This window comes from Lagopus muta, chromosome Z, assembly GCF_023343835.1.
Source record: "Lagopus muta isolate bLagMut1 chromosome Z, bLagMut1 primary, whole genome shotgun sequence".
NCBI lineage: Eukaryota > Metazoa > Chordata > Aves > Galliformes > Phasianidae > Lagopus > Lagopus muta.
The window spans coordinates 17,865,715-17,893,103 of record NC_064472.1 but is presented as its reverse complement, the minus strand read 5'-3'; the positions used below and the strand labels follow the sequence as shown (position 1 = coordinate 17,893,103).

At 38.6% G+C, this 27,389-nt stretch overlaps 1 protein-coding gene across 4 annotated transcripts; it reads right to left on the bottom strand.

The window, feature by feature from the left end:
• Window positions 1-285: 285 nt before the first annotated feature.
• On the bottom strand, window positions 286-27,389 carry DDX4 (DEAD-box helicase 4). Of its 4 annotated transcripts, none has more exons than XM_048932389.1 (18): window positions 27,310-27,389; window positions 27,039-27,142; window positions 25,556-25,682; window positions 24,125-24,193; window positions 21,042-21,116; window positions 19,445-19,531; window positions 18,745-18,828; window positions 15,887-15,931; window positions 14,557-14,699; window positions 13,718-13,870; window positions 12,408-12,562; window positions 9,743-9,872; window positions 8,536-8,702; window positions 5,390-5,535; window positions 4,562-4,661; window positions 3,530-3,800; window positions 3,295-3,375; window positions 286-1,227 (listed from the first exon to the last, which is right to left on the bottom strand). In XM_048932389.1, the coding sequence occupies exons 2-18, from the start codon at window positions 27,120-27,122 to the stop codon at window positions 1,147-1,149; spliced, it is 1,998 nt and encodes a 665-aa protein (XP_048788346.1). In that variant the 5' UTR covers window positions 27,123-27,142; window positions 27,310-27,389; the 3' UTR covers window positions 286-1,146. The 4 variants fall into 4 exon arrangements, with proteins under 4 accessions (XP_048788346.1, XP_048788349.1, XP_048788348.1 ...); XM_048932392.1 differs by having other exon boundaries at window positions 15,887-15,928; XM_048932391.1 differs by having other exon boundaries at window positions 27,261-27,330.

The following is a 27,389-nucleotide window of genomic DNA, read 5'->3' as shown; positions in this document are numbered from 1 at the left end:
GGGAGCAAGATAGGAGTGTTGTCAGGGCCTGCAGAGGTGCAACGAGGAAGGCTGAAGTTCACTTGGAATTGAAGCTGGCAAAGGAGATACAGGATAACAAGAACATTTTTTTTTCCAAGTACGTTAATGGTAAAAGGAAGACTAGGGACAATGTGGGTCCCCTGCTGAATGGGGGAGGAGTCCTGGAAGTGGGGGATGCTGAGAAGGCCTTCTTTGCTTCACTCTTCACTTCAAAGACATACTGTGTTTACACATTTCTAGTAGAAACAGTTTGAGATGCTTTATTTGTGAACAGTATTAAATGTAATAAATGTACAAAATGTACAAAAACTATGGTAATGATTATTTTACAAGCTGCAAATCAAATGCAAGCCTACAACAGATCCAGAATACCTCTTTAGTCAGTTACACAACTCATCCTGATATACCCCAACCAAACAGGTACAAGACAGGAGGTGAAGCAAAAACCACCTGTGATCGAAGTGATCCTTGAAACAAGGCCAAGTCGGTCTCCTCCGAAAGCTTACCTAAGATACATATGACTCATGACTGCCGTTACTTCGGTTGCTTTTCATAGACATGGAAGACTGCAAGTGTACATCTTCTTCCAGAAATTACTACCCATGTATTTCCTGCTGCTAGCAAATCAACAAAGCCCAAATTTCTAGACTGAAAGTTGTAATGGATACACAAATCCTCAAGGAGAACTGTCAAGAAAAGGAGTCCCACTGTCCAGGACATTAAATACATACACTGCTTCCAAGTTGCATTTTAAATGAATTTTAATAACAAAGTATTAAGTTCCAGTGACACGCTATTTTCCACTTGCAAGCAAAACAGGGATGACAACTCTTTTATAGCAACACATTATTTATAGCAACATACAAGCGTCAGCAAACACCTACTGACTGAAACATTTAACACTTACTATCAGGCTTCTTTTTTTCCTGAAAAAGGCTTTTGCCTTCCTAAATTGAATGAGAATCAACAATAGGTTCCTTTTTCATTGTTGAAAGCTTCATCATGAGATACAAGGTAGCTTGTAAACACAAAGCATTTCATAAAGCTTAACAGTAAGTAAACATTAACTGCAACAGTTAACTTAAACCAAAACAGAATACAACAGAGTTTACTACTAAATCTGCATTACTCCCATGACTTAAATGTTCTTTGAGAATATGACATCCTCATTTCTGCTGGGTTCATTCTGCTGCTGCCTGCAGTGTTCTAGGAAAGAAAATGGGTACTAGTTTAGAATCATTAACAGTATCAAGCTTTTAACAATAAAAGCTGCTAAAAAACAACTGGCATTCATAACCCTCAATACTATCTGAACACTAACTTTTAAAACAAGGAAGGAGCTTTCCATAACTGCTTTTCAGACTCCAGTCTAAAACAACAGGCTTTCACCAACCTCAGTTTTTATCAGGTATGCGAGCAATCTTTCCCAAAATTCAAATCTCAGCTTTTTCCCCTACCCAACACAAAGTGGTTCATATAATGTCAAGAAAAAACCTTCTCCTCTTTCTTAAGGATGACTGTCTGCACTCTCTTCCCAATAAAGTCCTCTTCCATTGGAAAAGCCTAGTCAGCTACGAGACTGTTCAAAAACTGCCAGATAAAAACCTCCAGACTGCAGTTCCAAATAAATCACTTTATTATCAAATGACCTTTTCACACATTCCATTTCAAAGAGAAAGTGAATACAAATGAAGATGCTCTCCTTATTCCCCAGGATAAAGAACATCAGCATGTCCTTAACAATGCCTGAGTTCCTACTAAAGCCTTCTCCAAATGACACAGTTATATCAGCACCATAACAAAATAACAGATATCGGTCTTTGTCATGACTAGTAAAGCAATGGGAAAAAAAAAACCAGGATTACTAGTTTATTTCAAGGAAAAAAATGCTGATAGTAATGTGCTGTTTCTTGGAATCACTGTTTTCAGGAGGGCTCATAAAGCAGGCATTAGAATTTGAAGATCTTCAACTCCAGAGTTCATGAACTGCATACATATGATTAATAGGGCAGCATCCTCAAACCATAACAAACAGCAAACATCTTCCCTCTGAAACTTCACTACTCATGAGTGGGGGGAATAAAAATTTCAGATTTTGTAATTCAGATATTGCAAGGGACATGAAAGACTGATTCAGACCTAGAAATTAGAAGTTTCATGAAGTACTGGGACAATCCACAAAGGTTGATGTGTATTCAGAAGCCAATTAGAAAAACTGATGAGTTTTGTCTATGGAAGCAATCTAAACAAATTAAGTGTGCTTGAATGCAATTACATATACATATTACATATTAATATTGTTAATTCGCATATTACACACAAATATACATATATAAATACAAATATACAGTGTATATAAATATACACTGAGGCTTCAAGCATGAGAAAGAAGTAAGATGTTTCAGTGTCCCAAAGAAGACCCAGAGGGAAAAAAAAATCATTCAGATCTGATTAAGGAATTAAACAGGCATGTGGATACACCCAAAGGAACACATTGTCAGTTATGGAAGGCAAAAATATGAAACATGAAAGGAATATCTCAACTTGAACTCCAACTTCAGACACCATATGAACACAGAATGAGTAATTATTTCTCATGATGTCTCTAACAGTGTATCAACAATTGGAATGCAACTGAGATGTAATAAAATTTCTCATGAAAACAACAGATGAAGGAACAGATTTTGTTAATGCCAAAATTAAAGTAGTAAGTAATTGAACTAGCAAGAATCATCAAACACCAATTTTTTAAAAAATTCAAGCATGCACAGAACAGCAGATTTGACAGCTATGCTACTTAGACTGTCTCATTTACTCAGGTTATATTTTCATACCTGGTAACAGCAATGTTAAGAAACCAGAAGATTCCTCTCCACAAACACTATAACAAATTCTGACATGAATCAGATTAGGACATTTATGTAGCTGCGATTATCTTAAGTTGTCAACCAAATCAGCTATTTAGTGAAACAAGTGGTAGAGAATTTTTTGGAACTATAGCCTTTGTGCATATTTGCACAAACCTATTCTTTCAGAGTCATTTTTGATACTGCAGATAAAGACTAATGCATCTAGCAAGGCTACAGTGCAAACAGTCAAACTTAAGACAAGTTATCCAAATTGAGTTTCAGAAACATTAAGCATTTTTAAGATGCACAGCTAAGATAAGGGACTCAGGTCCAGAAGTTTCAGCAGTATGTACTTTGGATATATGCTGCTGACCACACTTTTATAATGACACAGAATTCCAGTAGCAAAGACTTCCAGACTTACCCTATGGGCACCAAGTGATGTGACAACACTTGTTCCTCGAACAGCCATTTCCTCCAACCAAACTGGAACTTCCTGATGAGCCTACGTAATTAGAAAAGGGAATTCATAAACTTTGACTCTTTTGCCAATTCATATTAAGAGTTACATAACCACAATAAAGTTATAATTCCTGCTTAGTACACTAATGTTAGATCCTTAGAAGAAGAAATGTTCAGCACTAAGATTTGAAACTTACTTCTGAAAGCACTTTAAGTAGAGATTGTACAAGATGGCCATCTGACTGATCATCAAAGAATGAAACAGCTTTGCCAGTGTTTCCACAACGACCAGTTCGTCCAATTCGATGTACATAATCTTCAATGGTGTTGGGGAGATCAAAATTAATAACATGTTGAACATTTTCAATGTCCAGGCCTCTCGCTGCAACTGAAGTTGCCACAAGAATTTGACATTTTCCAGAACGGAAATCGTGAAGAGCTATCTCTCTCTCTCTCTGCTCCCTGTCTCTGTCAAGAGCAATAAGATTTATCTATTTTAACTTGAAACTCCAGAGGAATTGCATTTTTTCAGAAAATAGTATGTATTAGGACTACTTCAACAAGTGTATCTACGGTCTGCTTCAAGGTGAAATAATCTCAAGGCTAAGCATAGAAAGGCAAACAGGGAAGGAAGGGTGCTAAGGCAAAGGAAGTAAGTTCAGGGAAGAAAGAACAAAAGGATACACAACACTAATGATCAGACTGCAAGAGAAAAATCTTTTTACACCAATCTCTATAAAAGTACAGTTTAGGAAGTCCATGATCACCTCAAAGAGGCAGAAACAACAGCATCAGAAAACTCTATGTGAATAACTTGACTTACTGCTTTGGGGAATCGATAATATAGACAGAAAGATCCACAACTCCCACTTCAATTCATAAACACAATCTCATGTCTTTCTTTTGTTTATATCTATGTTTATATCTATGTCTATTTGTTTATATCTATGTTATTTGTGTTACAACAGCTGCTTCTACTGAATTTCCTTGTTTAGCAGCACATGTAAGACTCCCCATTCTTACAGAGTGTCTGAAATGTCTCAATCATGAAGATCTATACTCAAACGAAGTGATACAACTCACGTCAGAAATGCTACATTTTCAACAGGATAGAGCTTCTGAGGATTACAAGGAAAATTAAACCAATAAAAGCCAATTTCAAGAAAGGTTTCTTGAGATTATTACTACTGATCTAATAAACACTTCAATAATTTTCACTTAATACTCACCCATGAATGCTGGTGGATGGTAAATTCTCTTGACAAAGAAAGGCTGCAAGGTAATCTGCTTTTTTCTTTGTGTCCACAAACACCATGGTTCGTTCACCACCTAAGTTAAAAAGGATACAGATGTACTGGAGTTTGAAATCTGATGCAAATCCACTATTTACAGCTGCACTTAAGAACATCTAATCCAAGAACTGGTTTCAAATCAAGTCTTTATGGCATGATTCCAACTCCTTTTGCCTGTTCTGAACAAATTCAATTTCTAAATCAACACAGAAACCCAGGTCAATAGTCACACATTATATTTTTCTCCTCATTAAAAGGGATGAAAGATGAATTTTGCTCTGTGTTAAGTCCCAGTGTGTTGCCTCTTCCTAGAGCATATAGCTAGGCATGGGACACCATTCTGAGTTCTGAAAAGCAAGGTATACACATCAAATTCATTTATAGTTCTGAGCATTAGATGAAACAGAGCATAATCAGAAAAATTCCAGTCTCTGAAAAAAAAAAAAAAATACAGGCCCAAAGGTTTGCTTACATTTAATAAGCCAACCCTCTGGTGAGTATCATCAAGTGCTAAAGCAGTTAGTAACTGTCTACGCAAAGAAACTAACCATCTAGGAAGTTTAATTGCCATTACTCAAAGGTGAGACTTTGACAAGTACCCATAACACAAACTTCTCTAAAACCTACGACTCCCTGGGAAATGCTTCAAGCTTCAATCAGTCTTGTATGCAACAGAATGCAGTCATGGTTTGATCAACAGCAAGAGCATAAGTTTAAAAGTAAGCAATTCCCTCTCTGCTGGAAGACAATTATAAGAAAAGTTACCTGTGCTCTGTAGAATTTCTATCAGTTTATCCCTCTTGGATAACCGGGGAACCTGAAGAATACTTTGCTGAACATCACTGCAGGCTCCACAGGTATTTCCAATAACAAGAAATATATAGTCAGTTTTCAAAAATTCACCAGCCAGCCTTGAAGAGAAACAAACACTATTAATACTATTAACATGGCTTATTTTTGCTTTAAGATCAAGTACCCATCGCAACAGTTACATATATAATTTCTTAGCTGGCAGAGAATGCAATGCTATGCACACTTTTTCTTTCAAAAAAAAAAGGCTGAGAAGATTGTATTTGTTCCTGAACAGTTGTACAAAAAATGATCACAAGGCCCACAACTTTTCAAAATACAAATACTGCATTTCTCAGTCAACTCAAACTGTTCTACATAAATGCCTGAAATATGTTCCTGACATATGTTCACAGAACCATTTCTGGGGCACTATTTCATCACCATCTGAAAGGAACAAGGGAGAATCCCACACAACCCAGAACTCAAAGTTAGTCATCGAAGAAACACAATTCTTTTTTGACTGTTCAACAACAACAACAAAAAAGCTTAAAAACGTAGCTTATCCCACTGCATTTATTTACGAGGCCCCATAGGTGAAATTCAGCTTCTGTTCTGGTCTCAGATCTTTACCTGAGAGATCAAATTTGGCAAAATCAGTATTGCCAACAAACGCCCCATAGTAGTTGAGAATTTTTACTAAATTGTGTTAACCTATCTATAAGCGCGCTTCATATCCAGTGTAAGCAATGTACACAAGAATTCATATCACAAACAAGTTAACATTTAACTGAAACTGGCAGCCTCAATTCAACTTTAGACTCCTAAAAAAAGTCAAGCTTTAAAGATGTTGAAGGCCTGACTTAAGGACTTGTATCTCACACCTGATTTCATACCGCATTTAAACCACTTACAGTTTCTCAGCAAATATAGAGGTTATTACAGATTAACATCTGTTTCATCTTATGATCTGAAAGGTAATTGAATTCTCAGAGAAGCAGTTCTAAATTGCAAGGAAATGCTAAGTTTAAGGTCTCTGAAAAATGTCCATTAAATAAAAACCTGGAAGGGAAAGAAGACATCTTCCACTTTAATGGAGGATATAAACCCAAAAGTCGCTGAGCAAAACTTCTCACATCAGCTAGGAAAACCATGACTCTCAACTCTTCTACACAGCAGAGGTAAGATCAAAGGTCACAGCTAAGATCCAAGTTCAAGAACAAAACAGTATGTTTAAACTAAGCCTGGAGAGAAGTGCATGAGAGCCTGAAACGAACAAAGCCAAAGAAAGCACCACGTTCTATGCTATCAGAAGTGGTTTTTTGACACAGAACAAGCTTTTCTGACATCATCAGCTTTTCTGACTCCAGAATATGAAAAAAACAAATCAACTCAAAAAAAAAAAAAAGCTTTCTACTTCTCTAAAGTGAGAATATTACTTTTAGGCATTTTAATTTCAAAAGGCTTTAAGAACATTATGACACACTTCTGAACTGTGATTCACAGACTCACATCAAGTCTTCTAATAGCACTTGGACATTCATATAAGACTGACAGTAGCAAGGTAAGCTTTTTCCATGAAGAAGAAGCAATCAGTATACATCTTACATGTTTTGAATTGAAGGCAATTTCCCTTGTGATGCTGATAGTTACAGTATTCTCAACTAATTCTCCAATACATATAGAAAATGTGTAGCAAGGACATTAGCCATAAAACTGAAATGCAATCTAGAAAACCAGAGATCAATGTTTCTCTAAACCCCAAAACCTTAGCCAATTATAACCCATATTCCTGACCTTAAATGGAAGTCTTTTTCCAGTATATAATGGAAAGTGAGATCATTCATGCCTGAACAGTAAACACAGAAGGAACGTGAACCACACTCATCAACAATATTACCTGAATGTTTGATTTACAGCTGCAGAAACAAGGCCAGTATTAGTTCACTACAGGACTTTCTTTCAATATAAACATCTCCACAAGAGGTTTGATTGAGGAACCAAAGCTACACCAGTCAGCGTAAGACTGTTTGAAGTGACTTCAATCCTACTTCACAAAATGCAGTCCATCTCACCAAAAGCTGCATTAACTGATCACGTGGTAGAAGACAGTCCATCCCCCTCCTACTGAAAACACCCAACTACCAAAGATACTTTTCTCCTCACTTACAAAAAATATCCTTCCTTGTTCTGACTTTTCAGCAAAGTCCTCAGGATCTGACCCACTGAGGTAACAATGTATCACCCCAACAAACTGATCTGTTCCTATGCTATTAAACTGTAATATGCTTACTAGTTTTTTTTTTTTTGAAGTCATAATGTCACAACAGTATCACTAACAAAATCCACCACAATTATGTCAACTGTTCAAACTGAAGTTTAATACTCTTCTGATTTAAGACAGGATGTTTAGATGCCAGTCTCTTTAAAAGTGAAAATACTGGAAAATACTCATCCGCCTACAGGGAATGGGATGCTTTGTTCTGTTACTGCCAGGTTCAGCAGCATTTCCATTTGTTAAAACTTGTTTCTTGCTGGAAAATACAATTACCTGTATTGAGTGGCAGGGATGTAAGATGCATCTAAAACCCATTAATGGAAGTTTCAGAACTACTGAAACCAAAACAGCACTCATACTCGTAAAGAAGAATGCTATAAGAGCAAGGCTGGTGGTGAAAAATAGTTAAGCTGTCTGTTTAAATTATGCCTCAACACCTAAGACTACAGTAAGTAGACGTAGGTAGTGCTAAGACTACAGTACCAGTGCTGCTTGATAAAGAGCAAGATCACTGCTTTAAAAGACTAAAAAAACCCAAGGGCCTTGTGAAGACTTCTGCAAACGTGGAATTCAAGAGCTTTCAAACTTTACAGAATTCTCACTAAGAATCTCCTGAGAAAAGTATGCAGATGAAGGACAAATTGCTTAAGTTACATGTATATGTGTAGATTTGCTACTGAGAAAAAAAAAGGCAAGTTTAGCAAGGAATATTAACAGTGTAGCTTTTCAGTCTATTCTAGCAAGTTTGTAAGACTAAACAAAAAAATGAGTATCCTTAACCCTTCAGATATCTAGATTCATACAGGCGTACCTTCAGATACACTTCCATCATTGTTTAGCTCACCTTTGAACTTCTTCAGGAAAAGTGGCACTAAACATTAACGTTTGACGTCTGTCTTTAGATGGCATGTCTGGATAAGAAATCAGCTTCTTCATATCTAATCCAAAACCCATATCAAGCATGCGATCTGCTTCATCTAGTACCAAATATTTCACTTCCACCAAACTGATCTGTAAATATTTCAATGAAAGAGAAACTGCATTGTTCCACTGACAGTATAAACTTACTTGTCAAAATCCATTTTCTTTGTAGTTTAAGTTAATTGACAAATAAAAGCCCAGGTTCTTCTCAGGTATTATATCTTATTTGCACCTTGCACCTTTCTAACACCGTTAATCTGCACCAATTGTAATCACGTGCTGAAATCAAAATGCTTCAGAACTTAGTTCCACAATGCAAATAAAGATGGAGCCTACTGTAGGTCAACTGTTACTCAGCACAACTAGTTTGAAATCATGTCCAAGTTTTAGAAAGATTTTCTCATATGATCCTAACACGATCTCAAAAACTGCTTGGTCTTTAAAAAGTACCTGTCAGAAAGCATGTGAAGGGTAACATTGTAAGTACGTACTGCTGATGAAGACTGTGACTAGAAGCCCAACTACCAAAAAGCCAATCTTCAGTTTATTACCAACAAAGTATTTCTGCAAAACTTATTTGTCCAGCACAATGTTGCTGAGACACCATTCCAATACACAGCAATTTCAATTTGAATTTATAATGTCTAGAGAAATAAAAACTTTAATATTACATCTGGAATTTATTATATTTTGAATAAAATTAGCATTGAAAAGTTCAAAGAATTAATGTTAGCACAATCCCACACATAAAAGCTATTGCAGCAAATAGAATAGGACATAAAGAGATAATGCGTTACGGGATTTTCTATGAAAACTAAGACAAAACATTCCATTTATTTAACTGTAAAATTAAATTGCCAAGAACATTACAGCCAATTTGACCTAAAAATGGTATTCTCAGTGTGACCCGTAAGGACTGAAAAGACTGGACGCACCACAATTTCAAAAACATCATGGTATTTGGTAACTCCAAGAAAAGCTCACGTGCATTTCAAGGGCATGTTCGAAGGCAGCATACTGACTGGTCTTCATGGCTCCATTTTTGCTTCTAATAAATCTGAATAATGAACACCAGTATGTATAAGGCTAAAAGAGCTTAAGGAAACTCAGGCTAAGTTTTAGAAGCTTACCTTCCCTTTTTCAATAATGTCTAGAAGCCTTCCAGGAGTGGCACATAATATATTACAACCCTGCATTATCTGACGTATTGAATGACCTGTTTGTGTGCCTCCATAGATCACAACAGGCCTTATACAAGTCCTGTTGTATAGAAAAAAAATGGATTAATTATCTAATAAGGTAAGCTGTATCATTACATGAAAATATTATTTGCATTTATCATATACATATATGTATATAATATGCAAATATTAAATTGTCAAATTTATCACAAACCAATCTGAGTGCTTTAATTCCTTTATATCATATAATAGTACCATATTATACTATATACTATATAGTATACTATAGTATATATACTATATATATATATACTATATACTATATATAATAATACTATATATAATAATAACAAATAACAGAATCCAAGGCCAAAATTTCCATCACTGTAAGGCTCACGGCTCCCATTCTGACTACATATTAGAGGGTGCACTGCATAGAAGAGGAAGGAACATCATCTCAAATGCATTCTTCCCCCTCCCTTCAATTCAAGTACAACACAGCAGTAATAACACTTTCAGTTCTACACAGATCCCTTTATATTGAAGGCTCAGCAGCAAAAAAGAGAAGTCAGAAAATATAGTACTACAGCTTCACACACCAAAGGGACAGTGCAGCACATTTATAAGGGGAAATTTTTGAAAAGCAAAGAATGCTTTAAGCACTCAAGAATTAAGCTGCAAATGTGCTCTGACACTGAAACAATTTACAGAATGGCCAGAGTTGGAAGGGCCCCCAAGGATCATCTATCTCCAACCCTCATGCCACATGCAGGGCCACCAACCTCCCCATTTAATACTAGACCAGGCTGCCCAGGGCCCTATCCAACCTGTCCTTGACCTCCAGGGATGGGGCATCTACAACCTCTCTGGGCAGCCTGTTCCAGCACCTCACCTTTCTCTCTGTACTTCCCCCTGAAATCCAACCTCAATCTTCCCTCCTCAACTTACAACCATTTCCCCTTGTCCTGTTGTTATCTACACTTTCAAAGAGTTGATTCCCCTCCTATTTGTAGGCTCCCTTTAGGTATTGAAAGGCTGCAATGAGGTCACCCTGCAGCCTTCTTTTCTCCAGGCTGAACAAGCCCAGCTCCCTCAGCATGTTTTTGTAGGGGAGGTGCTCCAGTTCCCTGATTATCATCATGGCTCTCCTCTGGAACCTCTCCAACAGCTCTCTGTCTTTCTTGTATTCGGGGCTCCAGACCTGGAAGCAGTACTGCAGATGGGGCCTCACAAGAGCAGAGTAGAGGGGGACAATCACCTCCCTGTCCCTGCTGGCCACCCCTCTTCTGATGGAGCCCAGGATACCATTTGCTTTCTGAGCTGCAGAGCACACTGCTGGCTCATGTGAAGGTTTTCATCCATCAGGACCCCCAGGTCCTCCTCCATAGGGCTGCTCTCAAGGACTGCTCCTTCCAGTCTGTATGGATGCCTGGGATTCCTCCGGCCCAAGTGCAAAACTCTGCACTTTCCTGTGTTGAACCTCATCAGGATCACCTGGGCCCACCTTTCAAGCCTGCTGAGGTCCCTCTGAATGGCATCCCTTCCTTCCACTGTGTCAACCACACCATTCAGCTTGGTGTCATCACAAACTTGCTGAGGGTGCACTCGATTCCATCATTGATGAAGATGTTAAAGAGCACCGGTCCCAAGACAGACCCCTGGAGGACACCGCTCATTACCGGCCCCCACCTGGACATGGAGCCATTGATGACCACCCTTTGTCTGTGGCCTCCCAGCCAATTTCTTACCCATTGAGTGGTCCACTCATCAAATCCACATCCCTCCAATTTGGAGATAAGGATGTAGTGGCCTTGCTCAAGTCCAGGTAAGTGACATTGGTTGCCTTTCCCTTGTCCACCAATGCCATCACTCCACCATATAAGGTCACCAGACTGGTTAGGCATGAGTTAGTACAGGAATTTAGTACTCTCCTAACTGAGATTTTTGGTTCCATCTACCAAGTGAAGCTAAATCAGATCCTCCATATAAAAAGCACATAAATTAACAAGAACTACCTTACGCAGCCTTCTGTTAAAAGCTTCTACATGCATACAGAAAGCATTTTCAAATTTGAATTTTAACTGTTCATTCCTTAAGATATTAATTTAGCTTCATAAATAACAAGGTTCAATCAGATAAAACTAAGCTTAACTAATTTAAGGCCATTACCTCTTATGCTATTGCTATTCACCTATCTATTGCTATTGCTAGCCACCTGGAAAAGCTCCACCAGAGGCCAAGCTCCACCTCACCACACCCTCCTTTCAGGTAGTTGTAGAGGGCAATAAGGTAGCTCCTGAGCCTTCTCTTCTCCAGACTCAATCTCAGTTCCCTCAATGACTTAAGACTTACACTCCAGAACCCTCACCAGCTTTGTTGGTGAGCTTTCTTTGGACATGCTCCAGGACCTCAATGTCCTTCTGATATAGTTAAAAATATATCCAAATATAAAATACATTAAATATATAAAACCCAATATAGCAATCAACTTGCTAACCAGCATTACCTACCTAAACTCCAGTGTTCACAGTTATTTGATTGGCATAGAAAATTTTGGGAATTTGTGGAGAAAGAATTATTTCTGACTAAGTGAAAAGCAAGTACAGAAGCTTACCCGTACACAAACTTCCTTGCTTCTAAGAAGATCTGATTTATGAGTTCTCTAGTTGGCGCAACAATAATGCATTGTGGTTCTTGCTGCTTTTGGAAGACACTTGCAGTTATGCCATCTTTCATCATCTGGTCCACAATTGGTAGAAGAAAAGCTGCCTAAAACAAGCATTGATATGTTGTTTAGACTTAAAGCATTGATTGGTCATGCTAAAGCTGTGTATCAATCTTAAAGACAGAATGATACAGCATACTGTAAACTTCGGGAAAAACACTGCAAAAGGATTGAGCTCAACACATCACAGGTGGTCAAAACTTCTTCCCTGCTTAAAAAGCATGAAAACATTTCTCTCATCCTTAAGATTCCAATACTGCAGGAACACCACCACACACTACCTTATTCCTGAGTTCCGCACATCATCCTGACACAGGGTACAAATTAAGCACCCTAGGATCAAATACTGTCTTAAGACACATACTTAGAAGCTTTCTATGATCATCAGCAGATCTATAAGTTAATAACATGTTATCAGTCTCTGGATTACTACAACAGCAGACCAGTTTGTGTCATCTGCATCAGCACTCTTGCTTCCAAATAAGTCTAGTTACACCCAAAATATAACCTTTGTAGCCTCTCAAAAAAGCATAACCTTGTAACTTAAGGTTTTTGCACATTTCAGCTTCTCCCTTCCACAAACAGAAGATGCATTTTTCAAAACAGTAACTAACAACATATATATCAAAGTTGGAATTCCACACAACGCTAAAATTCAAAATACGATGTTTAATAGCCAGATATACAGAGCTGTCTGTGGTTAGATTTGTATACATTAAACAGTTAAACAAGTTGAGACAACTGTCAGCTTCTTAACTCTAGTTTCTTTATCATTATAATGAACCAGTTAAAACAGCCTGGTGCAAATCAGATTTGGTCACACTGAGGACAGCAAACAAGGACAACATACTATAGAAATCCAGCATAAGTTTAAAAAATAAAGTCCCTCTCAACATACTGCTATCTTCCTAATAAACAGTTTCCACAATGGCCTACACATCTGCTTCAGTTTTTGTATGTTGTCAATGACTGGTCTAGTAATTAGTTTAGTGAAGTACTCAAACAATAAATTAAAACTGAGAATGACTCTTGATCTTTTCTATGCTTAATGATACACTTGTCAAATAGTTTGTCTTGTACTGAAATGAGAAAAAAATACTTACTAACAAAAAAATGCTTATTTTGAAGTCCAAGGCATCCACCTAAAACTTCAAAGACATGAATGGACAGTATGAACGAATGCTACAGAAAACGCTTACTGTTTTTCCTGATCCTGTCTGGGCACACGACATCAAATCCCGCCCTGCCTGTATAACAGGAATGCTGTACTTCTGCACTGGAGTAAGTTTTGAATATCCAGTTTTAGATATATTCTTCCTTAAAGTCTGAGAGAAGTTAGCTTCTTCAAAAGCCTGCAAGAGGAAAATAAAACAATGTACTGTACGGTACACAACCACGCATGTTTAAAAAATGAGATACTTACTGTATCTGTACAGCAGTACACACACATTAAGAAAAACAACTCTGAAGATGGGTCTCACTGGTAAACTAGATACCAAAGTTCCTAACAGTAGAAGCCTCAAAGTATTCCTCAAGCTACTCACGGTCTTCAAGTATTGTTGTCTGTACAGCAGTGAAGGACTTCAACTGGTCTTACTAACATAGAGAAAACCAAACAGAAGCTATATACAACATCTGGATTCAAGCAGGAAATGTACACTGTGGTACACTATGAAGCTGGACCACAACTCCTCTGCTTCGTTTCCTGTACTAGATTTACTCTGATGTACTCTTAATATCTGCACTAAAACCACTAGAGAGCTAAAGCAACATCCATATCCAGGAGCAAGAAGCACCGTACAGAGAAAATACACTCAAATACACTCTCACTTCCCCCATCACCTCTCCCCCACTCTCTTCTCCTACCTCCCCTACCTCTGCCCTTGTCCCTCCTCCTAGAAGGAAGATGATCCTTTCCCTTTCTTTAGAAAAGCTGGCCACTTTGTGTTATGTGGAAGCAAAATTGCATATTACCTTTTAAACAAACAGAAAAACCACAGAATCACACTCAATACTTGAGAATAAAATGTTCACTGACCAGTAATGGTGTGGGAGGGTCAAGTCCTGACATCTCAACAGCGCATTCATCATACTTGTCAAAATTAATTCCTGACTGGTAACATGCAAAGATGGACTGCTCATCATCAGGAGGCGGAGGGGGCACGTAGGTCACCTTTGGACCTTAAGAACACAAGAATAAACCACGTAAAGAAAATTAAGACTGTTCTAAGTATTGCACTACTGAAGTCATTAATACTTTCCTTCACCTTACAGGAGACAAAGATACTTCATAAATGAATTCTACTAAAACTTAGCTTTATACTGCAAGACCCAAAACTCGCTTGCAGATAAAACAAGACTTTTGTAAAGCCATTTTATAGTGCATGCTCACATTTGCTCAGGAATCTTACTTTGAACAGGTACTAACAAAAAGTACATTAGTTCCTACACAACTACTACAAAAATTTGTGATACTGTAAATTGTCTCTACCTTCCAGCAATGAAATTATTAATATTAAAAATATAATTCATTTGTCCCTGGTAGTTCATTTATACTTCAGCATTCTGTAAGGGTCCTTTCAAGCTAATAAACTCAGATGTAAAAATGAATTATTTGATGTTCACTAAAAGGTTTGCAACAGAAGTGTTTTCCACACAAACCTCAAACAGGGAACAATTATAAACCAAAATTATTCACACAAAATTAAGGTATTCATTATTTATCCTTTTGCATTTTAGAACTACAAAAAGCCAAATAATGCCAAATTCTCCTGCAAACAGAATCAAGATAAACAAACATCCTGATAGGCTGATACATTCAGTACATGCTAGGAAGCTGTTATCCATTAAACATTTCAACATGATTTCTTGCACATACAAATAATGATATTCTATTTACCAATCTTAACTCAGTAAAACACATCAAGTCTGTCTTCTGTACATAGCACTACAAAACTGACATCTTAAATGAATAACCTACTGCTTCCCTAGCATTTTTCTGTAACTGTAATCACCACTTTACATGAGCTAGCCAATTAATTTCTAATAGCTGTGTCTCAGGTACACAACAATTACCAGCAGAAAGAAGAGAAAATCATTCCAAAGAGGAATTCCACAGCAGTTCATTCCAAACCTAATCACATTTATTAAGCTGAGAACAATGACAATATTGCTCCGAAATCTAAAGATGAACACATTTTAAACAGAGTTAACAGGACATGCTTAACAACTCACATTACACAGTTCAGAGAGTTATAAATTTACACAAATCACTACCTTCTGTTTTATGAACTGAATTGCAGCAATCTTAAGAAATTGCTGAGTCAAAAGCAAATTAAAATTGACATGTTACTTATGAAGCTGCTTACCTCTTCCAGAATCAATTTCTTCATTGCGACCTTTGTGAACTTCTGCTAAATGAAGCAGTCCAAAGTTAGCTTGTTTTAGAAGAAAGAACTCCCAAGAGAACTTTTAAATAAGGACCTCAATGAAAAAAGTACCCAAAAACACTCTGAAAACTGAGCAGCACATTCTGGTATGATTGGCAGATTGAGTTTAAGTGAAGCATTGAAAATTTAATTATGAAAGTTTAAATATACAAAAAAATGGTTTTCTTGAAATCCTGAAACATACCCTCAAATTTCTTTATCAAAATGGAAAGCACACCTGCATATTTTTCACTGATGACAGAACTGCGTTTAGCCAATGTATCTAAATGCTTATTTGCCACAACTTGAGCTTGCCATACTTAAAGTTTCGTTTCAAACACTGTTACTGTCTGAAACACACCACAGATGATTTTCATCTTGAAGGTGGATGCTTAACTCACTTAAATGAGCAGTCAAATCCACAAAAAAATGCCAGATTTATTTGCTAGTCATTTTTGATCTTCACATCCTGGGACAAATTTTCCTTTCAATTCCATAGATGACTTGATTTCACTCTGTAAAGTCTTTTTTAGCATTTTCCCCCAACTTAATCCCCTTTCTTCAAAAAAGTGAATGACAACCCCATAATCATCATCCATACTTTTAAGGAACTCTTGGAATTGGCAATTATTCACTCCTTTAGACTTTATAAAATTCATGGCTTTGACGACAATTTGCATAACATTATCCTTTCCCAAAGTTTTTGCACATAGATTTTCCTAATGTCTGATGCAGTAATATTTCATCATGCATGTATTACCAGTACAAACTGCGTCATGTTCTATTACTTTATAAATTCCTCTTTTATTTTTATTTTTTAGCCAACCATCACCCGGGCATCATCAGTAGTGATTCCCTGGCAAAGGTTAAATAAAATCGCTTTAATGTATTGTATGAAGCAATAAAAAAAACTCAAAGAGATCTAGTTGTATTTTTCAGTGACACCAAAGAAGCCATTTCTTCAGTAATATTATATTCATTATTAATTTCTCCAAGGAAATTACAAGTTAACCCATATTTGTAGCATCATTATTTTCATCTATCAACAAACTGTAAAATGTGAGGTAGCGGCAGGGGGCACAGGTTGCAGTGTGAACCCAGCTGGGCCACACGTAGCTCAACAGTTGGGCACAGCTGCTGAATTCTGCACAGCTCTTATGTTCTTTTAACTCAGAACTTACTAACATACCAGAATACCCAACTTCTGCTGCAGCAGGTGGTAGTATTTCTGAAGTTACAGAGGATTTGGAAAACAATAATTTATGTTTCTCACACATAATTACTTACACTGTACATGCTAAACTTCTATGGTTTCATCTCCTAAAGATTGTAAAATTGTACTAGTAACACTCTAATTAAACAAACTTCCCCCCAAAAAAGCCAGGGAAGAAACAGCAGCATGACTACTTATTGTGCAGCTTAGCTGCATTTTAAGAAACTGAACGGTGATATTATGAATGGAAAAACGGACTTCTATCCTTAGTTCAACCAGCTAAGCAAGTTGATTAAACACTCAGGGACAATCTGTGTAAGCTGCAAGATTTTTTAATTTACAAGAAGCAAGCCCAAAAGGGATTGCTTCCCTACAAAGAGCTGCAGGTAATCTGTTTGAAAATGGTATGTCTACCTAATGGAAATTGCAGGAAAATATGTAATTAAGAATACTCAGAATGCTGCATGCCACATATTCCGAGGAACTTGTACTAAATCATTTTAGAAGACTTGATTCTGAGTTAGCATTCTGTACACAGCAAAGCAGCTGTTTCACTGTGATCTATTGACACTTAGCCCTCACCTCCCCACACACACAGAGATATGTGCTTGCAGATATTTTGTTAACGTATGATAGAAAAGACAGCTGCTTCATTCCTATTTTGGCTACATTTATATGCCCTTCTTAATATTTTATATACTATACATGGATTTTCAAATTGGATGTAGAATGTATTTGAGGGATAAACACATCTCAGACGTTAGAGAATATATTTAGCCCATATGTGATCCTCTTAAGACAAGGGTTTGTCTTAGAAAATATTTCCTGACAAATTTTTGTGAACCAGAGTATTGATGGGGAAGAGGGGTTGGGGGGATAGATATTCTAATGCTGAAGGGGAAGAACCTAAACTTTTTTTTTTTAAACACACAGTCTGGAAGGTCATTATCTACAGTCATTCTAGAAAAAGACAGAATGAACCTGAGAAAAATGCTAAGGACAATGAAGACATTTCATTATGTAGGAAATGAACATAGCGTAGCACAGATGGGAAAGATTTTGAATGGCTAAGAAAACCTCTCTTTGGGACATGCCCGACCCATCTGCTGAGAGTCAACAAAAAGGAAGGGTGAATAACCTGCTGGGGCACAAAGAAAACCCTCAAGTACATCACTAAGTTTGGAAATCTCCCCCTCCACCACCCTACTGTAAACCTCATGTGAACCTTGCCACTCTTGAAACTTCAACTAAGTTGCTGAATTTGACTGCAGTAAACTGCTGAACCACTATTTTAAATTGACTAACAATTAAGTGCTGATCAAGTGCTACTAAGAATCACACAACCTAACTTTGTGATTCATCATAAAAGTACTAATAATTCCTACATCAGTGCTATATTAGTTGAGTAAAATTCTGATTGTGAACAGCATGAAAACAAGCCATCTAACTGTTGCAATAGGTCTTTAATTTCCAGTGGGGGAAAAACTAAACTAACATCATTTACCAAAGCTCTGACAGTACTGCTTTGCTACACATCAGAAATGAGAAAATCCAAGACACAAATCATGCTGTAATAACATCTCACCTGCAGAACCTCCAACTGCTCCTCTTAATCCTGGGGCAAAAGGGCTGCCACGCAAAGGACTGTTTCTTACCTCATTGTTAAAACCTGTAAGAAATACAAAGCATAGCAAGGTAGACACTAAAAATTATTTTTATAAAGCATTATGCCCAATGCTAGTATTATAGAACCACAGAAGGAACAGAGCTGGAAGGAACCCACAAGGATCAAATCCCCTGCCTCCACACAGGATTACCCAAAATTCCAATCCTTTGATTTGATTGTCAAATGCTCCTTGAACTCCAGCAGTTTTGTGCCACGACCACTGCCCTGGGGAGCCTGCTCCAGTGCCTCAGTACCCAACCTCTGACACAGAGCCTTTTCCTAACACCCAACCTGACCATCCCAACACAGCTTCATACTGTTCCATTGGGTCCTGCTGCTTTCACTGGTCAGCACCAGCACCTCTGCTTCCCCTTGTGAGGATAAATCCCTGATACTATTATGACAAAATCCACGATGCAATACCCCTACGAGATTCTTCATAATTTTTACCTATTCTGTATTATTCCCAGTGATACGAACTTGCAAAGAAGGTACCCCAACACATCTGAAAAAATAAAGCTATTTCATAACTTTATACTTTTAGCTCTCAAAGAACAGTCAAATCAAAAAGAATGACCTAAGGTACAGACCTACACAAACCAATCAATATAAAACTTACACTTGCTTTGCCCAAAGATGCCAGGAACACCTCTAAAACCTTGTTCTTGCATACCAGGATCATCTGTGGAGTTCCTCTCTTGAAAATCTGCATCATGACACACAACACTTTAGTTTGTCCAATTTTGCACCTACACATCAAGTGACCTTTATTTGATTATCCTGTGAAGTCCTTTACTTGTGTTTTTTATTGAAAATAACAAAGCTATATGATTTGTCCAAACATGAAAAACGATATATTTTTTTCCCCTAAAAAACACAAAGAAAGTCTACTACCCTCTTGTATTGCATCTTACCAGAATGAAATCTAAGATTAATCTTCACTCTTTTGTTTAATCCACAGGAAAACTGGCCTACTCCATTTTCACAAGCAGAACCATAGTGAGATAGCACTGCAGTTTCTATCTGCTGCCTCACATTAGTATTCTATTTCCTCACATTCCTACATGCTTGCATTAACCCAGATTACCAATAAGCCTCACATTTACTGTGTGGACATAATGTATTTCTGGCTTTTAGAAAGCCAGTACGAAAAAAACACTTTACGTGACACAGTCTAGTTTAACTTCTATGAACTGTAAAGCCCGCTTCTATTAGTGTAAGCCAGAACAACAGTGAGAAACTTTCAGAAGTTTCTATCATACCATTTTAATGTACTACACATTTATTACTATTTACCTGTTAATCTTTATAACTGAACATTTGTTCTGCCATTTTCCAGTGACTAAGATCATTATGCTGGTTTCAGTAGAGACAGTTTATTTTCTTCATAGTGTCTGGTATGACACTATGTCTTTGGGAGGAAAAATACTCTGGTAACACACTGATTGATGTTTTAGTTATTGCTGAGCAGTGCTGCATAGAGACAAGGATATTTCAGCTTTTCAGCTTGTCCTGTTGTCTCGCCAACCAGAGGACTCAAGAACAAGGAACTGGGACAGTTGGAACATGAACAGCTAACTTCAACTTGCTAAAGGGATATTACATATTATATGACATCATGTGAAAAAAACAAACATAAAACTGAGAAGAACTGGCCAGGGGAGCAGCTACTGCTCTGGGATTGGCTGGGCATTAGTCAGCAGGTGGTGACCAATCACACTGTGCATCTCTTTTCTACAAATATTTATGTATTACTATCCTTAATATTATTTCTCTCTTTGTCCTGTGTCTTAGTAATCAGTTTTTATCTCAACCTATGAATTCTACTTTTTTTTCTCCAATTCTCTTCTCCATCCCACTGGAGATGGGAGAGTGAGGGAAATTGTGTGCTGTTTAGCTGATCACATTCTGCTACGAGACCAAGTTCTTCTACAATGTCTGTAGCTCCTTCACCAATGCTTGGTGAACACTGACTCATAAATGGCCCATCATTTGATTCCAAAGGCAAAACAAAAATTACATTTTAAAGGGGATAGGCTAAGTATAAACATTCTTAAGTATTACAGACCTCAAATACAGGTTTAGAGTTATTTACACAAGTGTTAGTATTAGCCCTCAAGTCATAAACACTCTTCATGGATCTGATATAACGAAACTGAGTGTAGAAATAAGGAAAACAATTATCAAATAAAGAACAAAACACTCCAGGAAGTTACCTCTGCCTCCAGAACTCCTCCCTCTACCAAATCCAGTCACTGGTTGATCTTCTCTGTTCTGACGTAGAACAGAATCTACAGATAGGAAAATAAAACAACAATCAAAATCATTTTTGACCTTAGGATAGTTGGCTGTTCTGTTTTGTTAAGTGAACTCCAAGTTAAAATTACAGAATCATTCAGGATGAATAGGACCTCAGATCTTTGATCTAGTCTCCCACTCAGACAGAATCAACATCCAATTTTCACCATGGTGCTTAGAACTTTGTTCAGGCAGATCTTAAAAACCTCTCAGAATGGAGACAGAACAACCTCTCTAAAAACCTCTTCCAGTGCTGGAATGCCCTCACAGAAATTACAAAGTCTGATAATCTTTTATTCTAACTTGTGTCTGTTTACCTTTTTCCTCATTTTGCATGTCAATAAAGAACCTAGATTCACATTCTCAATAATCTCATAGGCAAAGGAAGGCTGTTGAATGGCCAGCCCAAAGCCCTTCTGCTTCTGCTGCCTCCCTGATGCCCTGGTCAGGGACATTGCTAGGAAGCACCCTGGACTTGCATAGCCTTCTGGTTATTACCTGCTTCTAGTAGCTCAGGTTGGCAGCAACAAAATCGATGGGAGAAGCCCAAGGGCTGTCAAAAGGGACCTTAGGGTAGTTAGCTGAAGGAGTAGAACTCAGGTGGTGTTTTCCTCAACTCCTTTAGTAGCAGGGAAGAATACTGAGAAGAATAGGAAAACCAACATGATCAACATATGGCTAAGAGGCTCATGCCATCAAAGGATTTTTTTTTCCCCCCCAGTTATGGAGTGGTTTATACAGCGTCAGGCCTGCTGACTAAAGACAGGGTTCACCTGTCTCAAAGGGGGAAAGGATTCTAGCCCAGGAGTTGGCAGGGCTTGTTAAGGGGGCTTTAAACTAAATATTAAGGGGGGAAGAAAATAAAACCAGGCTCACTAGAGATAAGCCTGGGACAGTTGAGGGTGAGACCAACGGCCCAGCTAAAGTGCACCTACACTGCTGGTGATAAACTACTGAATGGCATGCTGCAATCAGAGTGGCTGTGTGCTACTGAGATCCTTCAGTTTGCTTTATGAGGTGCTGGGTACAAAACACATCTGAAACACTTCTAAACCAATGCACACACCATGAGAAATAAGCAAGAGCAGCAAGAAGGCTTGCCTCAGTCCAGAGCTATATCATCACTGCTGTATGTGAAACCAGCCCCGTGAATAGTGTGATGGATGGTAACAGACTTTTCAGAAGAGTTGGGCAGAGCAGAACAGTGGCACTTTGTTGTGCAGAGGCTGGACTGTATGGAGCTGACACTTGTCAACAACTTGGTTGACAGCCTCTAGGTAAGGATTAAGGGACATGAAAACAAAGGAGATGTCACTGGGGGAGTCCACCATAGACCACAAGGCCAGGATGATGGCACTGATTTACTACTCTTTAAGGAACCCAGAGAGACTTCAAGCTCAATTGCCTTTGTCTTTACGAAGCACTTAATTGACAAACTTAAACTGGAAACATCACACAGGTGATGTAAACAGATGCAGGAGATTCCTAAAACACCCTAATGAAAACTTGCTGGTACAGGCACAGGTACTATGGGAAAGGAAAGGAAAAGAACAACAAAGAAAGGTGTCTTCCTAGATCTGTTCCTCATGAACAGAGAAAGCCTCATAGGTGAAGTGACAAATGGTAGTCATCTTGGCCACAGAGACCAGGAAGTATTCAAATAAAAATCTCTTGTGATAGCAGGAAAATGGCCACCAAAACCTCCACCCTGAATATAAGGAGGAAACTAGTTATTAATGTCCCCTGGGAAATGCCTTTTGAAGGCACCAGTGTGTCAGCACTGCCTATTCTAGGTATCACCTCCTGAGTGCACAGGAACCAGGGAAATCCACAATGCAGAAATCAAGTAGGTGGGGCAGAAGGTCAGCTTATCAACAGGAATCTTCTTCTAAAGCTGAGGTAGAAAAAGAAACCACACAGCTGCTGGAAGCAAGGTCAAGCTACATGTGATGACTACAGGGATGACATTCACATTTGCAGGGAAAAAATTTGTACAGCCAAAGCTTTTAGAAGTTGAAGCTGGTCAATACTGTGGTAAACAACAAAAAAGGGTTTTTTTAAAATACATTAACAACAAAAGGAGAACCACAGAGAACATTGGTTTCTTCTTGATGAGAATGGTCATCTCACAACAAGACGACAGACAAAGCAAGAGACGTTTAGTGCCTTCTTTGCCACTGTCTTCAACACTGATTACAAACTCAGGGACCCCAGATGCCCCAAGTTGGAGGTCATGGTCCTCAGCCAACTACTTAGCCAAACCCAAACTTGTACAGGATTTGCTACTCCACCTGGATTCAGATAAGTTTATTGGGCCCAATGGGTTTCATCCCAGAGTATTCAGAGGGCTGGATAATGCCATCGAGAGAGATCTCGACATTGAGATCTCTCTCATTTTTTTCTCAAGGATCTTGAGAATCTGGAGTGATATCAGTTGACTGTATGCAGTCTGGGCTCCCAAGAGGGGAAAGAAAACCCACAGCAAAAAAACTGCATTTCAAAGCTGGATCAAGTTGAGAAGCGGCTAGAGGATGCTTAGGTGACTGGTGCACAGTCACCTTTAATTCACAGTCTGTGAAATTAAGGTAAACCACAGCAATCAATTTCATTGTTTAACACCTACAGTAGCACATGAATGGAGGAAATAAGAAACAAAATTTATTCCAGTATTCAGCTAAATCCATATGTAATAAAGCACATTAAAACTCAGCTGACAGCATGAACAAGGTCAGCACACTATACTGGCAAGTAAACTCCTGCTGAATTTGGAACAGTAAGAAACTACTACATGATGCAACAGGGTGCCCTTAAACAGCAACGCTAGGGACACATACAGCTGCCTTCCAAAACAGAACAGCATCACTTCAGCAACAGTTTTGCTATCAACACACATCTCAGTATCTATTAAGGTACCAGTAATAAGGCTGCCAGTCCTAATGTTTTATCCAAAAGCAAGGCTTAATAATCCCCAAAACTACAAATTTTAACTGCGCAATCCTACCTCTGCTCCCAGAATAACCTCCAATGTCACGCTGCATATGCAGATTCCTGCTAGGTCCTTCATTAGCACCTGGAAGATAAATAAACAAAGCTTTTGATAATGTCTCCCATACCATTCTCACACACAAACCAATGAAATTCATTCATACACAACTGGGAACTAAGGAGAACTTCTGGGCCCAAAGGTCGCAATCAATAGCATAAACTCCAGCCGGAGATCAACCATAGAATACCCCAGAGTCTGTTAATGGAGCCAAAAGAGTCTACCATCTTCAATGAAGTCTTGGATCAAGGGACAGAGTGTACCCTCTGCAAGCCTGCACACTTTTTTTAAACATCAGCTGAAGTACAATATGTTAACTGTAAGTTTTCAAAAGACATTAAGGTTTATCCAGCCCTTTCAGGGGAGTTCAAAAAAAACCATCAATACCTGTTCTCTGAATTCTCAACTCCTAACAGTTCAAGTAACAGAACTGACTTCCGGGTCTTGCCCATCCTAATTTTCCAACATCTTGTAAATAAGTAATTAGGTAAAAAGAAAATATCTCCTTTTTACCTGCACACTGAGAGGTAGGAGAATGACACATCAACAATGAACATACTGCCTTGTTCTAACTGCTCATTAAAAAATGAATCTAATCTGTGCTAAACATGACATGTTAAAATAGTTTAGGTTGCTCTTCCACAGATGTTTGAACTAAACATGAACTATTTATTTTTATTTCAGACAATTTCACTTAAGTTAAAATATTCACATGCAGTTGCAGCAAAGATCATTCCTAAGAATAAAAACCAGCATCTGCCCTATTCCACCTTCCGTCAGTTTTAAGCAAAATCTGTTTCCTTATCTGGCTATTGTACCATCACTCCAAGTGCTGGACAAACTGCTTCTAGCAACATCAGCATGGCCTATTATAAATAAAACGTCTGTTCACGTTTAAAAAGGCATAATCTTCATGAAACTAAGAGTACTTTATGGAAACTTACAAAATGAAAATTACATCAATGCAATGTCTTAATTTTTTTTTTTTTTACTTTTTGTTTGTTTGTTTTGTTTTTTAATGTTTCAACAGCATCCTGCGACTTTTTTTTTATTTTCATTAAAATTGTCAGGAAGTTTAGGTCTGCTCAACACTGCACATAGTATTTATTGATTTTCAACACTACCTGTCACAAGTAGTTGTGGAAATGATTACCCCGCTATCATCCATTCACTTCAAATTATACAATGTGTTCATCACCAACAAACAAAGGAGTGAGGAATATAAGTCAAACTTACTCCTTATATTATTTGTACAATTTGTTGCTGCTTATCGCATGGGGGCACATGAAAACATTAAAGAACAAGAATAGTACCATGTTACATCTTCTAAACTTTTCAAGTCATCAGCTTCCCCAAATATCAGTAAAATCTTAAGTAGTTTTTGCATACCGAGTGAGCCTTTATTCTGACTAAAGCCAAAGAAGGGACTGTTTGGTCTGCCTGGGAAGCCAGACAAGGGGCTGCTTGGTCTGCTGGAGAAGCGGAGGGATGGGCTGTTTGGTCTGCCAGAGTTAGCCTACAGGGAAAAAAAGGGACATCACAATGTTACCTTCAGGCCAAGCAAAGTATACGTGAACTGAAGGTGCATTTAGTTGCTAAGTCTCCCACTTGAAATAAAGTGCCCTCTGTACCCATGAGCACAGTCTTTCAAATAGTTCTGTTCAAAGTTTCTTAAACTTCAATACACTGAAGTGTATAATGTTCATACACAAATGTCACCGAAAGTTATACACAAACACTATGAAGACAAGATTATCTTGCCTCCTGTCAGACTTGTGGAGGCATCAACCTCACTTTGCTAACAAACATTTAAAGCTCATTAAAAACATTTGTTGCCCAAAGCAATAGTGCAATCTTCTACAGTATTTTTTTCCTCTAATTTAGGCTTAGAAAGGTTTCAGGCTATGAGTACAATGAATAAGTCTATTTCCATCAGCTTCACAACTGCATTCCTGTTCTTCTTCCACAGCATGCTTACAGATTATCCGTAAGTATTTTAAAGATGTCAGTCTCTGAATTTACTCAAAGATTCAGATACCCCATCCAAAACAGTTCAGAATAGCACCTAATTTTCACATTGTACCACTATAAAGTTTTATTTCCAGCAAAGCCCGGGTTTAAATTTCTCCTGCTTAATACAGGTTAGAGATGTATTACTAGGCCAAAGCACCAAGTGATAGGGGAACATCAAAAAGTTACCAACATTTTTACTTCCAGATCATGCTTTCTTTATTTTACTACAATTGAAATACTTTTCCTGATATGGCTACCAACCATTACAGGAAACTAACCTCAAACCAATAAAATCATCATTCTGATACTACTACTCCTCTTTTAGGCAACTGTACTTTTAGCTTGGCACCCATTTGGATAACCTATTTGTCTCTCCTTACCCCTCCATTCCTCAAGGCTCATTTGTAACACCTGTAAGACCAATGCCAACTATCAAACATTCCTAACAGGTCCTCCTGAAATTTACAGCAGTTTCTTCTGATATTCATTCATCCCACAAATAGTAAAATATTATTTAGCTGTCTTTCATTACACTCCTCTGTCTCACCCTTTACTTCACACCAAAGCATTTAGCTGCCATATAATAAAACAGCAAGAGTGCATATGAGTCATTTAGACTCAAGACCGTCATCTCTCCGTGCAGCCCACGCCAGGCTCTGACACCTCAGGCACAGCCGTTCCCTCCGCGGTCAGCTCCGTGCCCTCGGCTCTCACTGCACAGCCCGGCACCTCCTTCTCCGCACACCGCAGCGCTCGGGGAGCTCCAGGGAACACAGAGGTGGCCTCTCGGCCTCCTCTTCCCCAGTCTAGGCCAGCCAAGCGCCCCGCTCCCTGCCGCCCCGCCCTGGACACGACTCACCATCCACACCTGCTCCTCAGAACGCCGCTGGGGAGCCGCCGCCGCCTCCTGCTCCAGAAGCTCCGTATCCCAGTCCTCTTCCATAGCGAACGCCAGCAGCTCACCTACAGGACCAGGAGCAGGTTAGCAGCACCCCTCACCAAGACGCCACTATCCCGGCGGCTCTCACGATGCGGACACGTGACGCACCCCTCCCCGGCACGCACTGCCCTTGCCCCAGACCCAGCTCCGCTGCGGTTCCGGTGCTCCGAGGCGCGCCGCACACCCCTACCAAAGCCCGCGGCTTTCCCTCTCCGCGCCAAATAACATGGCGCTGTCTCCCGAGACGCCTTATATAGCCGCCACCGCGTG